This window comes from Sipha flava, unplaced genomic scaffold (assembly GCF_003268045.1).
Source record: "Sipha flava isolate LNK unplaced genomic scaffold, YSA_version1 0_pilon_pilon, whole genome shotgun sequence".
NCBI classification, from domain to species: domain Eukaryota; kingdom Metazoa; phylum Arthropoda; class Insecta; order Hemiptera; family Aphididae; genus Sipha; species Sipha flava.
This window is the reverse complement of record NW_020271713.1, coordinates 3,364,184-3,383,286: the sequence shown is the minus strand read 5'-3', so window position 1 is coordinate 3,383,286 and position 19,103 is coordinate 3,364,184. Positions and strand designations below refer to the sequence as shown.

At 25.2% G+C, this 19,103-nt stretch overlaps 1 protein-coding gene across 1 annotated transcript in view; it reads left to right on the top strand.

The window, feature by feature from the left end:
* Positions 1 to 19,103, top strand: part of LOC112690311 (collagen alpha-1(IV) chain) — a 37,103-nt gene continuing 18,000 nt past the window's right edge. Inside the window, exons 1-25 of the mRNA XM_025564625.1 lie at positions 1 to 197; positions 513 to 555; positions 7,634 to 7,801; positions 7,868 to 7,940; positions 8,698 to 8,759; positions 9,462 to 9,489; positions 9,604 to 9,683; positions 10,212 to 10,284; positions 11,991 to 12,068; positions 12,262 to 12,332; positions 12,447 to 12,483; positions 12,731 to 12,879; positions 14,271 to 14,334; positions 14,547 to 14,599; positions 14,846 to 14,891; positions 14,996 to 15,058; positions 15,327 to 15,382; positions 15,514 to 15,577; positions 15,667 to 15,738; positions 15,963 to 16,034; positions 16,668 to 16,694; positions 17,733 to 17,800; positions 18,003 to 18,093; positions 18,195 to 18,290; positions 18,437 to 18,543. Of these exons, the coding sequence (XP_025420410.1) occupies positions 169 to 197; positions 513 to 555; positions 7,634 to 7,801; positions 7,868 to 7,940; positions 8,698 to 8,759; positions 9,462 to 9,489; positions 9,604 to 9,683; positions 10,212 to 10,284; positions 11,991 to 12,068; positions 12,262 to 12,332; positions 12,447 to 12,483; positions 12,731 to 12,879; positions 14,271 to 14,334; positions 14,547 to 14,599; positions 14,846 to 14,891; positions 14,996 to 15,058; positions 15,327 to 15,382; positions 15,514 to 15,577; positions 15,667 to 15,738; positions 15,963 to 16,034; positions 16,668 to 16,694; positions 17,733 to 17,800; positions 18,003 to 18,093; positions 18,195 to 18,290; positions 18,437 to 18,543 (1,770 nt within the window). The 5' untranslated portion in view covers positions 1 to 168. The remainder of the gene's footprint in view (positions 198 to 512; positions 556 to 7,633; positions 7,802 to 7,867; positions 7,941 to 8,697; positions 8,760 to 9,461; positions 9,490 to 9,603; positions 9,684 to 10,211; positions 10,285 to 11,990; positions 12,069 to 12,261; positions 12,333 to 12,446; positions 12,484 to 12,730; positions 12,880 to 14,270; positions 14,335 to 14,546; positions 14,600 to 14,845; positions 14,892 to 14,995; positions 15,059 to 15,326; positions 15,383 to 15,513; positions 15,578 to 15,666; positions 15,739 to 15,962; positions 16,035 to 16,667; positions 16,695 to 17,732; positions 17,801 to 18,002; positions 18,094 to 18,194; positions 18,291 to 18,436; positions 18,544 to 19,103) is intronic.

Here is a 19,103-nt window from a genome sequence, read left to right as displayed (position 1 = left end):
GCCCGCCGCCGAAGGCACCGCCGACAGCATCGCAGCGTCCGACCGGCCGGACACAATCGCCACGGAAACTGCGTGTACCGCGTGGCCCGCACAGAGTACTATGTTGGTGCGCCGCACGAATGTTGTATTAAAATAGTGCGCGCGCGGGAATCTCGTACTGTGGCTGCAATGCCGCGGTTTTCACTGTTCCATTGGCGGTAAGTGTGCACGAATTATGTGATTTTTTTTTTTTTTTTTTTACGCATCACCGATTATTTCCCGAGGGTTAGAACACTTTTTTTTTTTTTTTTTTACTAATGTTTTTTCGTTCCCGACGAAACGAAAGCAACACCTCTTTTTTTCTCTTTCTCTCCGGGAGAGAAAGAGAGACAAGTGTATTTTTTCTATCCTCTCGAACGGTTCGAATTTTCGCCCCGTTCGAAATCGTTATAAATTTTTTTTCAACAAAGCTCATTATATGTCTTAAGCTTGTACGTATTGTTCGATTTATGTTTGTTTTGTTTTGTTTTCAGGCATTTCGCTTTACTCGTTTACTTGCTTACGGCAGTATCGGCGGTAAGTATACTTTACTCGTTTTTCCTTAGCGCGTCGGATGCCCGCCGTACCGAACGCACTCGCAGATTTGTACGCATACGAACGTACGTAATAATTATTGTTGTATCATTGTTTGCCGGTGTCGGGTGCACGCTTTAATACGTTCACACCGTGATCGCGTACGCGTTAACACGTCGAGATCGACTTTGTTATTCGATAAAATATCGCAATACTCGCGTACGCGGCTGTTCGACTTTTTATTTTTATTTTTTTCTATTTTTTATTCTCTCCCCGCTTATCTATCGTGCATGCACCTCGCGCCGCAACGGCGAACCTACACCATACACCGCGTTCGCTTGCCGCCGCTGAACACATGTCGGTGTAAAGTGCACTCGCGTTTCCAGCGTTTCCTTGAACCGTCCTATTATAAGACGTGCGCGCAAAGGCAAAGGGGACGACGGTGTATCGGCGGTGGGCAGCGCGCGATAAACTTTGACGAACTTCATGAATGAGAACACGCGCCCGACGCGCCCCGTACCATCCGCGTAAATACCTATCCACGCAGCGGTCGATCCCATTGTCGGGAACGCGGTCGATCGACGCCGCGATAATTCGCACGCGGGTCATAATGATACGCAATGCACAATGCGCTATCGAACGATCGGTTACACGCCTTGATCGTCCGTCCGATTACGATGTTACACTATCATTCGTGCACGTAATAGTGTTAACGATCACGTATTTGACATGTTTTTGACGGCGTTATCGTTTTGGAATCGGACGCGGTTTACGTAGGCCCGTGGCGGCAAGAATCTAGTCGAAAACCGATTGTCGCATTATTATGCGCAAAACACTTACGAAAATATTATAATTTCGCGTTCACCGCATTACCGTACGAAATGTGTGCAAATCTTAAGATTTTCAAACACTTTCGGTTTTCAGTCGTCTCTCCGGTTTTCAAAATATTATAAGACAATTATTTCATGGACGATATGAGTGGTTTATATAGATTTCAATTTTACTATTTTATGTACGGTTCATGAAATAATATCCAATTATAATATACATCACTAGGGCTCGGATTTAAATACACTTAAAATCATACAAATATGCTCTAAGAAGTAGCCGAAAATGTCCTTAAAAAATGCATTTTATCACAAAAATGACCTTAAAAATGACATAATTTTTTTTTATATTTTGGGCATTATTTAACACACTATTTAAATATTAAAATCACATTCACACGTAATACGAGCAACGTCTGCGAGGTAATATGAACTAGCTGATTATTTGTTATTTGATCGAATACTGGTGACGTTTCATAATCAATAATAAATTATGATAAGATAAAAACTAAATCGAAAAAAATTTTTATTAAATAAAGATTGACAATGTATTTGGAAAAACCCGATAAACCTACTTAAATATCAAGAAAATAATTTGTCTTTTGATTTGATTTTGAATAGGCTAAATTTGTTTAATATATCGAACAAATATGCATTAAAAACCAACAAAATAACCCAATAATACTAAAAATGCTCTAAAAATGAAAAAACGTCGAAATATGCAAAATTAAATTTGTAGTTTTGAAACCCTCGTTACATGAAATGAATTATGTTCTTAGAGAGCATTGTGTATGATCAACCAAAAAAATATGCACTTTGCATTGAAATCCAGGCTCTATACATCACTAATACATACGCATATATATATATATATATATATCAGTAAAGTTGATAAATAGTTCGGTGACCTATTGACTGTTGACCAAATTAATATTTTACACACTACCAAGAAATTAACTCTTGTACTGATTAATGATTTTGAATTCGTAGCATAGATATATATTTAATTTTTAGATGTTTTTTTTTTTTTTTTTTAATTGTAAAACTATAAAATAATATGATACATTGGTTATAATAATTGTATTATTAGGACGTTGTACTCAATTAGTAATATTTTCTAATAGTGGTAACTAAAACATCACTTTTAATCTAAAAATCATTTTATTATTTATATTTTATAGTTCGAGAGAAAAAAGTTATAATATTAGTAATAATACGAATTGACATAAAACGGAATATTTTATAATCTTTGACTATAAATACATTTATCGATAATGATGATCAATCTAATCACCTAATTATATATAAGCTGAATCATCTTTTCATACAACCATGTACCTTATTTTTGTAATACAATTCTTGGTTCCATGACATTTTTACATGGTTTTATTTAAATTTGTGGTAAAATTTAAATAATAATACTATCTCTTAGTTAAAATTAAACAAAGAAAACTCAAGAAAAATAATTTAAATGAGCCCTATATTTTTAATTAAATTGTAAATATTTTTTAACAAACCAATTTTCGTTCCGAATAATTTTTTGAACAAAGCGATCGTCACCACAATCTCTATTAAAAAATTAATTTATCACTGCATATTAAGTTTGTACTATGTGTCTCACTATCTTATGCTAAAGTGGGAGTATGCGTATCCATTTCCGCTATTTTATATTAAGCATTATGGGATATGCTATATTTTTTCTATCTGTTGTATATCAATATTAAATATTAACGTAAATAACCCACTATAGTTCATACATTTCAAAAATAATTCGAAATATTCATATAGTGTTTATGAAAAGTATTTATTAATTGAAATTGTTGAAATCATGGTATCATGCTTTAGAATAGTAAAATATTATTAAAATTTACCACAAAGTAGTCACTAAGAAAATAAAACAAAATATTTGGCTTCTTCACACAATCGTATCGTAATGGTATTTGATTTACAATAGTCATTTATGATTTCCCAACTGCTTTGAGACAGGTTATACAATCACAATTGACTTATATATTAGGATAGCCCTTAATTTTTAGCTATAAAAGTTTTATGTTGGTACTTCTTCCCCATTTTATTTGATACTATATAAAATATATAAGGTACAATATGATGACGATATTCTACCTCTTTCATGTCTCAAAAGGGTAGAAAAATTACTGAAGAGTGTAAATTCCTAGGTTTTTGAGGTTAAATCTAAAACTATAATTCGTAAGATGAAAATGTGCATGAACTTGATCGAAGAACATAATATTATCAATAAATTTTATCTTACAAAATTTATCTTAAGTTCAATTTTTTTCTATAAAAACATAAAAACTAATTTTTTTATTTATATGGCAACAATTTTGGTTTTACGTTTTTTTTTACATTCTTTTAACAAATGGTTGAAGATAAAATAAATAAAAATAAAATATAAAATAAGTATGTAAATTTATGCATACAAATTTTTTCTTAAATCAAATTTTCTCTAGATAAAATCATTAGAAAAATTATCATTAGGTTGATACAATCAGATCCATGTAATATTCAATATATATTTTTTTCAAAAAAGGTTATTTATTGTAGTAAAACGTATTTCAATGAAATATTTAAAACTTATTTTCTACAAAATTATAAAAAAAATTCATTTAACTACGAAATAATATAAAATAAGTCAGTAAAATTATTATTTATAGCTTTTTTTTTTTTTTTAATTACACTGCTATACTAGATGAATGTATTACGATATCCTTGTTCTACCTGTAAGTTTCACAAATTATTAGATATTTGCAAATCAATAATTTACTGAATTTATGTAGAATTTATTTACTTGTAAGGTTCATTGGTTCTAATTTTTATTTTTAGTACATTTTTAACTATATTTGTCCATCAACTAGACATTTATTTTTGCAGCGTCGTCAATAATTTTCAATGATAGTATAATATCTTAAGCTTTTTTCAATTCATTTGTATCTTGCCATATACTTGTGTCATCAAGTAAAAAATTATCAGAAATTATAAACCATTCAAATATTTTCCATAATTTATGTCAGCAAATCAAATAGGTTTCTTTTAAAAAAATGAAATCAGTTATTGAAGTTTGAATTAAATTTTTTTTTCGATTCTATATTTTTGTTTTAGTTATAATAATTTGTATTGTTTTGTTCTTTTCCTTCTAACATTATTTGACACAACCAGATCTTTAAAGAGTTTTCTACATTTAAAGCCAAAATAATTACAAAACTATCGTGTCAGCCAATAATTTAAAATCCTAGTACATACTACATAATTTAAATGGAGATCAAAAGATGCTAATTCAAAGGCTTTAAATGACTGTTTGCGAAAATGTTCACGTACTCGTTTAACATTTCACCTGTTTATAGCAAATTACAAAAAAAAAATACCTAAAAGCTTTCTGCCACAGATGTTAATAAATATACTGCATCACGATTACTATTCTTTAATTTTTCTAAAATTGTCGATAAGCAAGATACCATAATATGACATATTATGGTCTCACTTATCGACAGAATACATTGTATTTTTTTTTTTTTTGCACGTTTTGGTTTCAAAACACCGGGAATTCAATTTATTTCTGCGTATAATATGAACTAGAAAATCAAAGTCTGTCTGTAATGAAATAATAAAATTTGTTTACAAAATAAAAAATAACCAATTATAATGAAATAATAGTTTTTCATGTTTAATTTATATATCTGTACATTTTTATGTTTCTAATTATTTTCGTACTTTTTATCGATATTCCTATTTGTTAAGAGTTGCTTTGCGTTTCTAAATAGCCACCAATATCATACCACTACGAAACATAAACCCAGAACGTCCTAACTCTTGTTGTTTTAATAAAAATCTTATCTCCTTCAATTTTAATGAAATTTTAGGCATCAGAATGGATATAATTAAAAAAAAAATTGTCTAATTTTTCTTCAAATAAATTTTAATTTCGTTCTTATGTTTCAATTTTTTGTGTTTATTTTTTTATTTTTTCTCTAATTTTCTCAGCTGTTTTTCAATTTTTTTATGCAATTAAAACAATCGTGAATAAAATAATAATAATTCGAGGTTTATTCAAATCGAATATTTGTCAATAACTAATTGTAAAATGTTGTGTTAATTGAAATTAACTGACTATATTATAAAACTTAATAAATAAGCAATCCCTTTTGGTTAACAATTTAGAACCAGTAATTTTTCCTCTATAGTTCCAATTCAATAAATTTGTTGTCGAGACATATCACACAAAAATAGTAATAATATTCGAAAAATATTAAATAATAACTTTAAAATTGTATTCATTATTTACATGAAATATACAAGTAAAAGACTGAAGTATAAATATTAAATTGTACTTTTATCCTAATAAAACTATCAACACTAATTGAGCTTTATTTATAATTTTTTTCGACGATATCAATAATTATTTATTATGGGACTTAAAATAATACTATAATGTAGTATCTGATTTATACATAATATTGTAAATAAATCATATAAATGAAAACAAATTAAAATCGGGGATTTTGTAACTTGGTTCAAGAAAAGAAAATGAACTATTAAATTAATGTTATTACTACATAGAATATTTTTCAAAGAAATATATGCTAAGTATTACATGAATTCTGAACTCATATGAAACATTGTAAGAATAATAGTTATAGATAATATTATGTTCTTCAATAAAACTTTGGTAAATTTTCATCCTACGTATTATAGTTTTAGATGTAATCTCAAAAAACCAGAAATTTACAATTTTCAGTAATTTATCAACCTCCTTGAGGCATGGGAAGAGGCAAGTTATTTATATACAGTATCAAATAAAATGGGAATGGAGTCATGACTCAAAAAAATTGTTCTTCTATAAGTAAAGACTACTCTAATATATATATATATATCGAAGAGCTATAAAAAAAATCAATATTTTAATAGATAATAAAATAGGTTTATCAGGGACCGAATTTGTTATTTTTACGCGTGCATGATTTTAATGATAAATATTTTTTCAGCATAGAAATATTTATAAATTTACTGTAAATAACTATTTATAATTATATTTATTTATTTATTTATTTATCGTGATACACTAACAAATGTATAACTTTATAAATTCTTATTTATACAAGATAATTAATTGTATCATTAATATCTTAACTAAAAATTATGTTGCATTCATAACTTAGAATACACAAATAGGATTCTGCTCTATAATTTTTCACAATCTATTTTAATAATTTTAATTTTTAAAAACTATATTTTTTGTAATAGAATATTTTGCTATTTTATATGTATAATACATACAAATAAAAATAACTGCATAGATAAAATTAGGTCACAAATAATTTTCTGAAATTTTACGATTCAGAAATATTTTTTCTTCTCTTTCAGTTTTTTTTTTTTTTTTTTTTTTTATAATCCTTTGAAGAATACGTAAATTGAAACAGTTGATTTTCTAATATTCTAAGTCAACTTTACTTCTTGATTTACTACAATGGTTAATTATTAATAATTATTATTTAAAATCCAAAAATAAAATACACTTCTTTCTTGTCAATTACAAGATATACATGATATACATAATATACATAAATATATGTAAACCGTTCCATCTGTACAAATATTCAAAAAATATTTTATAAATATTAAGAAAAGATTAATTGAATTTTTAATTAATTGTTTTGGTATTAAGATAAATAAACAAATAAATAACTAACATAAGTTCAAGCTGTACTAGAAAAATTACATAGCGAACGTGAACATTTTTAATTAATTGTGAACCATTTTAAATTATGGTTCTAAGATTCTGATAACAAAAGTCTTGAAATGGCGGCAACAAATTTTATTTATTATTAAACCAATTAAAAACTAAAAAATTAAAAAATTAATATATTTATTTTTACTTTAATGGTATTTATTAATATCTATAATCATGATATATTAGTTTCTCAAAAAAATTCTTGAATTTAAATTCTCAATTCTTATTTGAATACAAATGACTTTTTAGTATTTATGAATGAAGTCAAAAGATGGTTTAGAGGCGATAAAATATATATATATATAATATTTAATTAATTAATATGTATAAATTGCATATATTTAGTATTCAGCAGTGAAAATAAATTCATAATTATCATAATTATAAATTGGTACTAGATGTATAATATAAATAAAATAAATATAATTTATTTATAACTATTTATTTATTTTTAGTATAATTACTATATTACTTCGTCTAATTATTATTTTACTTACATTTTGTTTAGCAATGGAACAGATATCCATATGAATTGAACAGAACTACTGAAAATGAACCATACTCCGGAGATCAAGAAGGAAGACGGTATACTAATGAAAACAGATATGCTATCGCAAATCAAAGAGGGAATTCATCAAATTGTACACCAAAATGTTTCGCAGAAAAAGGGAGTCGGGTAAATTTTATTGATTTATTATTCATATTCATGTTATTTATACGAATAATATGATTTATTTTTAAGGGACCACCTGGTTCAACTGGCTTACCGGGTCCTCAAGGAATACAAGGATTTCAAGGAATCGAAGGTCTGCCAGGTAATCAAATGCAAATGCTTAGTTAATTAAATTAAAATAATATCATCATACATACCTAGCTTATGTAAGTATATATTTTATGTTTCATGGGGGTGGACACTCTATTTCATATATTTTCGGTGAAACTCAATAGTAAGATACTTTAAATATTTTTGAGAATTTAAGGCTATTTTTGAGTTGATTTTTCGTTGCATTATTATTTTATGATTTGTAATAAAATGTCTTAATGAAATTAATTAAAACTATAATGTGAGAATAAATAAATATTTAATTATTATAATTCGTAATATAATACCAATTAGTAATCATATGCCAAATAAATGCAATAAAATAAATTTATTAAATTTATTGAAATTATTCGTTAAAGAAATTGAACTTGTATTTTGTTTATATTATTTTAGTTAAAATTGATACTAATATTATAAAAACCTTTCGTATAAAATATAATATTATAATTATTATTTTTATTTTTATCATGAAATAATGAAATTATATTTTTATTTTTTTAGTCCATTTATTTTGAATTCTTCAATGTAATCTATAATAAAGGCCTAAATACAATTTATTTTTATTCATGAAATTTTAAAATTCTGTATTATCAGATCATGTGTTAGGAAATAATGTGTAAAAATGGTAATAGAGTTTTCCTAAAATAACTTTTTTTTGTTATCAATGTAATATAAATACTATACATTTTATGAATAATATAGTATAATATATTAAGAAATAATATTATGTTAAATATTTTAAAATACAGGTCCGATGGGAGATAAAGGAGACATTGGGCCAGCAGGACCACGTGGACCAAAAGGAGATAGGGTAACTGTCTTTTATTTATGATTTACATATTTTATCAGTTCATGGAATATATATTTATAATTAACAAATAGAAATAATATTATAATAACAGTAAAATACGTTAAAACTATTATAATATTATAATTAATTTTTTTAGATCTAATAATTTAATAAACATATCAAATAAACTAATACCAAAAGACTAACATTTATTCCAACATTAGTTTTGAAAACTGGTATGGATTTTTCAAAACTTACTTAATGCATTAGTGGGAATTCATTTTTCGTTATAATTATTATAATAAAAATAATTTTAAGATTTGCAGAACTGCAACTTTTCAAATAAAAATTATTTGTTTATTAAATATATTTTTCAAATTGTACCTTGAGTGATGATTAGTCATAGTTTAATCTTATGAATTTACGTTTTTTTCAAATCTAAGAGTATTCTTAGAATCATACTATTATAAGTTTGAATTAAGTCTTGAGAATGAAATTACCACTTTATCTTGTTTTTACGGATGTGGTGCTAAACCATCGTACGGAAATCATCTGTAATGACTTACTAACACTAATATTAATTTACGAGTATACAATTATTAACACAACATATTTTAAGAAATTGCCTATAGGTTTAGGTAAAAATTCATATTTCAAAAATAAATAAAAAACAAAAATCAATTTGGTAATTAAATTTTAATAATTCTTTTTTTTTGTGTTTAGGGTAAAATGGGTATTCCAGGATTTCCAGGTAATTATACTTACCATATAAGATCATTCAAATATACATGTTATATTATATACTATTATTATTATTATTATTATATGAATATTATATATTTTTAATTAATTTATTTTTACTCAGGTGTAAGTGGTGTGCCTGGACAGGTAGGATCTCCTGGACTACCAGGTATTCCTGGTCTAGATGGATGTAACGGAACGGATGTATGTATAATATTTGTATTACATTTTAAGAAAAATATTTTTAACTACTTACTTATGTAAGTAATTTTCAATTCATATTTTAATTGGAAATTTAACTTTATTCATCATAACACAGCTCGTAATATTTTAATTTCATTTACTTGTAAATGCAACTATCTTGGATTGTTCAATGACGAATTTAAAATCAAAAAACTTCAATATATTATATTTATAAAACTTCTATTAAAATATAAGTTCATACTTTAAGAATGTGAATCTCGTTATTGGTCAAACGATTTTGTCCGGTTGTTTTAAAGCTAAGCATAATAAATAATAAGAATAAAATATACCAAATACTTGATAATCAGTTACATTTATATTTAAATTCAGTTATTAATTAAATTAGTTATATAAAAATACTCATTTAAAAAAAACGTCCATCATAAAAGTAAAACTTTTCAATCAAAAATAGATTCATTTTGTGAACATGAAACAAAAATTGAACAGTTACAATATTGAAATAAAACTAATTTTGAACAATATCTACAGGGGAAACCTGGTCTTCCTGGTTTACCAGGTGCTATTGGACCTCGCGGATACCCAGGATTACCTGGTGATAAAGGCAAGTATTTTAAAAATTATTTTTATTTAGCTGGTGCATAAGCATAATTTTAATAAATTAATAATTATTTAATAATACAAATAATTATTATTAAACCAGGGACTGGAACTTTTACGTTTTTATCGGTTTCGGTTTCGGTTCAGGCCAGGAAAAAAAAATGTAAATTTCGGTTTTTATAAATAATAAACATTGGTTTCAGATAAAACTCGTTTTAACCCAAACTATTGGTCTTCTTTATTCTTTTTTTTTTTAATATAACAAGGGATTTTTTTTACTTTTTAAAATAAGCACATTTTATTTTGTTTTTTAACACTACCATCTTTAAAAGACAATTTCTAAATATTATTGTTACATAATCAGGGCTCGGAAATTATAATTTTTAGCTCAGGGCCATAAAAAAAATAAATAAATAAAGACCAATTGGGTAAAAACCGGTTTTAATCGAAACCGAACAAATTTTTACTCAAATATATTTATTTTTTTTTAATTTAAATTTTAATTAAAATTAAAAAAAAAACAATATATATATATACATATTTTATATCATATTAAATAAAAATAACATATATAATAAGCTTATGTATATCACAATTAACTCATAGAAACAGACCTTACTTACCTTTTATCTTATTACCTAATTGATGTAAAGAAAAAAAAAATTTGTAAAACCTCGAGTAAAAAGTAATTAGGTAAATTAGATATTATACGCAATAATATAGTCAGGTACTAACCTACATTAATAATATTGTAAAATTAATTTCAATAAATATTCAATAATTTTATTTTATATAAGTTTGATATAATTTAAAGTACCTATTTATTTTAATTTTAATTACATTTAATTTGCAATCACACATTTTACATGAAGATTCTTTGGAACTTTTATTGAAAGTAAAATAGGCATGATTTTTACAGACATTAGAATGATCCATTTTAATACAGCCCAAAATACACAGGGATCAGAAACAGAAAAAAGAATACATGCTTATTACTTAGAGCTATATTTATACGTATAAGTTATATTTTTGGAATATAATTATGTTCATAATAGCTGTTCGATGTGAATAATTTGAAACACTTTCATATATTATTATATCTGTACTTAGAGGTCGATAATTCCATATTATTCCCATTGCCTCGTAAAATAACAATCAGGCGAAAAAAAATATACATAAATTAAATAATTTGTATTATATTAGTTGTATTTTTGTTAACTTATATTATTATTTAACTCGTTATATTCAGAGATAATAAATTGTCAGTATTTTATGTTATAATGTTGCCCCTATTTCAATTTAATAAAATTTAATTTCTGTTTTGACACTTGGAATTTCATGTTATAAGTAATTGCCCGTGAATTTAAATGTATAATATAATATTATAATTTTCAATTTTAATAACCGAAAAAGTTCGTAAAACCATTCAAATTAATATTTCGATTTCGGTTTCTTCATAAACGATTTTATGGGTTTTGGTTAAGGTTTTGATCCGAAACCGGTCTTTTTCGGTTGGTTTCCAGTCCCTGTATTAAACACATACGTAAGTTTTTTTAAATAATTCAAAAATATAATTTTTTTTTTAGTTTCATTTTAGTTTTTTATATTTAAAAAAAAAAAACATAAAATTCTTTCTCAGTAATATGTAATTAGTTGTGAGGTTTTTAACTATAATAATTTTATAAAAAATTTCGTTTTATTTTTCTAAAGGAATGAAAGGAGAATCTGCGCAGACACCAATAAATAACAAAGGCCAAAAAGGAGAACCCGGTTTGAATGGTGTTCAAGGTATGAATATAATTAATACAATTCTACATGGATATATATATTTAAAATACTTACATACGATTAAGTATTTTACATTTTATATATTTAAATATTATATTATATAATATAATATTATATTTATATTTATTAATATTATATTTTTATATTTTTTATATTTAATTTTCAATATTTAAATATAATTATTGTATTTCAGGCTTACCCGGAATACCTGGTCCACAGGGTCCTGTTGGACCAATGGGAAATCCAGGAGATATTGGTCCAAAAGTAATTTAAAGTTATATTTTCCATTCATTAATACGTACTTTTTATTATAAATTACTATATTCTTACTATAACATTATAAAATTTATAACGTTAATCATATTTTATTTATTTTAGGGAAATAGAGGTTATCCTGGCCCAAAAGGAGAAAAAGGTATACATTGATGTTATACCAATATAATTCTATTAAAAAAATATTTATAAATTTATAATTTTAACTTCAAGAGAAACGTAAAAAAATGTTAACTGATTGTTAAAGATTTATTTTAGATATAATAATTATAAATATTTTATGATTTACATTTTAAAAGTAACAGTGATATACAACACACAATAAAACTGGAATTTTCGGATGCAACTGTTCAATACACTATTTATTTGGGTTTAAATTTTTATTTTAGGAAAAGAGAATGTTGGTTTTGAAGGTCAAAAAGGTGATAAAGGTTGGAAAGGAGAAAGGGGACCTCCTGGACAAGCTTATATACCACGAAGTGGTAATGACAATTCAACTGTTGGACCTAAAGGCGAAAAAGGATCGCCAGGTATTCAGGTACTTGTCATACATCAGTATTGAAAAATATCTATAAATATAACTTATCAACAGATTCCCAAATTGTTTATAAATCATAACCTAAAAAAAAAAAACACAAGTTAATAAAATAATTTGTTACTATAATAAGTTATTGTTCAGATATTAAAAAATTATTTTTTGTAAAACAATTGTTTGTATTCAAATGAAAATAATTACACTAAGATAATACGTTAAAACCAATTAAAAACCTAAAATACAATAGCATAACAAATCGTCAAAAAATATACACTAATATTTTGTTATAACTACACACTTTATGTTCTGTAATGATAAAATTGTTTCAGAAGATTCGAAAGATAAAATTAAATACTTGAAAAGAAAATATAAATATATATTTTTATATAATATTATAATTATATATGTTAAGGTGTATGACCACAATAGGCGAATGTTGACAGTCACAGGTGTATGTTCACATTTACCAAAGATCGTAGTGAATGTTGACAAAACGGTCTTAACGCGTTCATACACCGGTGATTGTTGACATTTACAATCAGTGTTTGGTAAATGTTGACCGCACTTTAAGCAAGGTATATGTAAAAGGTATTTTTGTATTATTTTGTAGGATCAATAAAATTTTCGATTATGTTTGACCTAATCGCCCAGTCACAATAATCGTATGCATTCAAGTCGTTTGGACGATGTCGATAATGATATCGCATGAGAAAATAGTTATCTAGATAATATAGTATAAATCCTCGTCAGTATCGTCGCGTATTCTAAACCAAGCGCGATAGTAACTATTATTAACTGTTATAAAACTATTTAATAATAGTTTATAATATTATATTCGAATTAAAATTAATAATGAATAAAAATATGAAAAATATTTTTTATATGTAATCAGACATATCGACATTCATTAAATAACTATTGTGCATGTCAAAAAATACTGGTAAATGTCCGCATTGAGAGATATTTGAAATAATTAAAAACATTTACCAAAATAATTGGTGACATACTCGTATATTATAAAAGGTTCGACGTATTATTTATTGTATTTTAATTTCAATACAACTATGGTTGAATTAAACTATTTTCAAAAATATTTTTAGCTATAAGTATTAGTTAACTATCACAATATAGTTTTCATCGATTTTCATCTATTTACATGATTATATAATTATTAAAGAAGTGCAGTTATGATCTTTTCTAACCACAAAAATTTTGTAGTTAAAATATAACAACATTTTATATAGCTTATAATCGTATAATGGTTTATGATTTCTAACAAATAATTAACAAAAAAAATATGTGTTCTAAGTTGATTTGTTAAAAATACATTTAAATTAAAAGATTGTGTGTACATTATCATTTAATAATTATAATTTTTAATTCTTACAAATCAGGGAGAACGTGGAGAAACCGGCTCTAAAGGAGATATGGGAATGACTGGTGATAAAGGAGAGCCAGGTACTGATATACATTATGATATGTTATATAACTCTTTCTTAGTAATATTCAACCTTTATTATGCTTTATTGTTTTTACGTGCGAACCGATTAACAGTTTTCTATAATATAGTGGTAAGCTTGTGTTAATACTTATTGAATATAATTATGGATAATAATATATAACATGTATTAGCTGAGTCAATTTATAATTTTATTTGATATAAATTTCAGCTAATGATGGTGAAAAAGGTGAAAAAGGATTAATGGGACCTCCAGGACCTAGAGTAATTAATTTCTTTTACATTTTTATAGTATATATGTATTATATTTTTATATTGTATGTTTATCTATAATATTATTTATTATACACATTATTTTAGAATAATATAATATTACAAGAAAATTTGAATAAATTAAAACTAATGATAGTTAAAAACTATGATAATGATACTTAATCATATTTTGTGACATTTTAGAAATATGGAATCTAAAAATTACATTTTATACAATTATGTTTACTTTAATTATAGGGACGTGATGGCTATCCAGGACCTCCTGGATTTATTGGCCAAAAAGGTAACTTATTTATAAAATTAAAATATATTATAATAATGTACGAATATAAATACGAATTTCCTTTAAATAAATATAATAAATGTTAACAAGTTCTCTATTTTTAGGAGACCGAGGAAATGATGGATTGAGTGGTTTACCAGGCCGTCATGGGCCTAAGGGAGAGCCCGGTCAGTTATTAATACTAAAAATAATATATTTTTGTCTTTATTTAAATAAATCTAATTATGATTTACGTGTATTACCGGCAAATCATATTAATAATAGATAATCATAATTCTCGTAATACGTAGAATTGTTTTTCCAAATTATATATCAATAACAATAAAATGTAAAACAATAAAAGTGAAACTAAACAGTTATTTTTATTAAATGAATATAGTTTTCGTTGAAATAGTCGGAGGTTTATATAATGTATATTTTTATTTATGTTTTTAGGAAGAGATGGAGCACCTGGAGTGGCTGGACTTCGAGGTCCTAGAGGACCACCAGGGGTACATTATTTAAAAATAATAATTTACATTTTACTTAAAACAAAATTTAATTAAAATTTGTCTTTTTGAATGATTAACTAAATGAGGAATTGGCGATAAAAGAATTAAAAATAATAATATAATTTATCTAGGGAGGAAATGGCAGACCCGGTCTCCCTGGACCTCAAGGACCCAGAGGTTATCCAGGACCAATAGGTAATTATTTAAAATTTGTAATTCAATACAAATTTAAAATTAATACGGTTTAGAAACTCAATGTATATAAATACATCTGTCAATTTTAGGTCCTAAAGGTTTAGATGGTATCGATGGACAACCAGGTCCACCTGGACCAAAAGGAAATACTGGAGGCCCAGGTACGTTTGTATTATTTATCTATAAATATTATACATTACAAATATCTATACCTGAAAGCTAATTAATGAATACTTATTGAAACAGTAATAATAAAAATAATAAAATCGTAATGTATCTTTAAAAGTATTCAAATATAACCATAATCCTTGTATTGTTTGAGTTTTTGAATGTTCACACAAAACTATTTAATACGTTTTATAAACATAAACTTTCCATCATTTAGGAATGCCTGGAAATATTGGTCCCGAAGGATTTCCTGGCGAGATTGGTGCAAAAGGAGAACCAGGACTTACAGGCAAGTATATATTTTTATTTATTACATTCTATGTTTTTGAAATTTGATTTTTCATATACATACATTTACAAAATATTTTGCATACAAAATATAAATATACATTTCAATAATTTAAAATTATTACTGTGTACTATACATTTAATTCACAATTAAATTAACTACTCTATAAATCATGTCATAAAAATGTATTATTTTAACGTATAACAGGGAGTATAAGAACTCAATGTCAACCACTTACATTAAATTTTTAGTGTATCTTCGCGGAATACTTTATAATTTAATGTTCTATATTATAGAGCTATACGAAACAATTCATATACAAATTATGTTCTTCAATTATTATATATAGGAAAGTATAACGTATTAAATTATACGTATAATTTTAGAGCATTCTAATATTTATTTCTTGATATCTAAAAAAATGATTTTGTACACTTCTTGATTTAATCCTATTTTAATAAACTATTTACTTCGCTTTATTTATATTTACTAATCAAAAGTATATTACTGTTAGATACAATCAGTTATTACAACGCTATAACTACTTTTTAAGTATACATAATAACTCATTTTTAAGTATATATTATTAGTCTAAGTTTTGATAAAATTTACGAATTTATTGTTGATTTTCAGGTTTTCCTGGAGTACCCGGGTTACGAGGTAATTATATCAAATTTAGATACTTAAAAAGATTTATTTATGCCTGTTTAAGAAAAATTAATTGAAAAATATTTTCCAGGCTAAAATGAAATTGATTCTATAACTTAGTTCTGTAATACCAAAAAATCATAGGAATCGTAGTTAAAACAAGATGTTAAAACATACAAAATGCTTAAAATATATTACATAAATATTGATCAATAATAATCATTACCTATAATATAGTTTACCATTGAACAAGTGTATAAATATAAATATAAATAATTTTTCATGAATGAATTTCTATGATTTTTTTAGTATTGATTTTAAATAATTATTCATTTATATTATTAAAACATGATTGAAAATGTAATCACCCATATAATATAATAAAAGTTTATAACCTATGGGTTATTTAAAATTGTATTTTAATATGCATAGTATATAAACTTACAACTATCGAAATTTTGTATAGATTCTTAATAAAATAATGACGATACTACTTGGTCAGTTAAGATTCCACATTAGTAAAAGATAAAGGAATGAGTGCATTATATTGATATATTGATGTTTTAAACTTGAAATCAATGTGCTCTCAAAAAAAAAAAAAAAAACATTTATGAGTCGGGTGGATCAATTTATATTTTTAAAGATGGTTGATAAATTGGTAAAACTAAATTCCTTAATTAGGTTATTTGAACTCATTATGTTATAATTATTGCAATTAAAAAAAGAACATTTAAAATTTGGAAAAATTGAAAATTTCAATTATCTATAAATACCAAAAATACAATTAAAATATTTCAATGTCTTTGAAATATAATACAAATAACCAGGAAATGTTTTGATTTGCTATGATTAATATTTATTTATTTATTATTATTATTATTAATTTTAATCTAATTTCGTTTAATTATCCGATTTTATTAGTCAGCAACACAAAATAAAATTTTTACAACTTTCTCCTAACTTCTATAGTGTTACAAAATAATAATTATATTAATTTAATTTGAAAAGAGTTTGAAAATCAAATTTTTTACACGTTTATGATATGTTAAGGATACCCTGGATTACAAGGCCCTCCTGGACCTAGAGGACAACCTGGAGAAAAGGGTGCTTCAATCATTGTAAGTTTAAAAACTTTAAAACATTGAGCTTCATTAAACATTATTATTGAGTAATGAAGCCATATTAAATGCATGATTATTTTTGTTGTTGCAGTAATTCTCCATTGATAAACTGTTTAAATTATAAATTGTAATGATTTAAAATTCTATGCGTATACCAAAATTAGCATTAATTTTAAAAAATATATATAATTTTCATTAGGGAAATAAAGGTGTAGATGGAGTTCCCGGAAGAGACGGTGAAAAAGGATCTAAAGGTGAACGTGGTTATCCAGGTGAACGAGGATCTCCAGGTAAGAATTATCAGAAAAAAATCTGTTTTAAGAATATTTTCAATTTAAATAATAATATATAATTGCTATATTGGTAATAATATAAAATTATTTACTATTAGGTGATTCCCCATCTGGTATTCCCGGACCACCAGGTGTTATGGGTCCTCCCGGAGAACCAGGTGCTGAGGGTAGACCAGGTTTTCCTGGAATCCCAGGTAAACTATATCATATTTTGAAATTAAAAATTTCTTAACAAAACATATATTATTTAATGATTTATTTTTGATATTTTTACACGCATTTTTTTGGTAATTTATTATATTATTCTTGTATTGATGACATATTCAAATTACCTTGATAGGTCAAGACGGTCAAAAAGGTGAAATAGGTGGTAGTTGTCAAAATTGTAGTCCAGGAGAAAAAGGTGCTAAGGGTGATCCTGGAATTCCTGGAACTCCAGGACTAACGGTAAAGCATGAATGACTTAAATATATTTTTTAGTACATACACAATTATATATTACATTAAATTTAGTTTTTAAAAACTCTTTGATATTTTTTTTCAACAGATTAACTGCCACGTGTCCCATATAATATATATTAATCATATTATGATACAATGTAGTTTTTCTAAGCAATGCATACCATTCATTACAATGTATTTTTATTACGCTAAATCACAAAATAAACTTTTTAATTTATATTTTCATTATTATTGTTAAACCTTTGAAAAATTATAAATTTGTTTCTTCATTTTACTAAAACATTACTAAGAGGTCACACAAACATCTCTTATAGGAATATCGCATTTACGAATTCCAATTATGGTGCACACTGTTACTAATATCAATGACTCGAGTGTACCTTAAATGGTACAAGTTACACTAAAATAATATTCAGCTGTATACCAAAATTGATACATTTAGTAACATGTCATAACCATTAAATAATGCCATGGCCCTTAACCAAATTAAATAATTAAATTAAAAAACAATTGAATAAAAAGTATAACAATTCTAATTTATATTT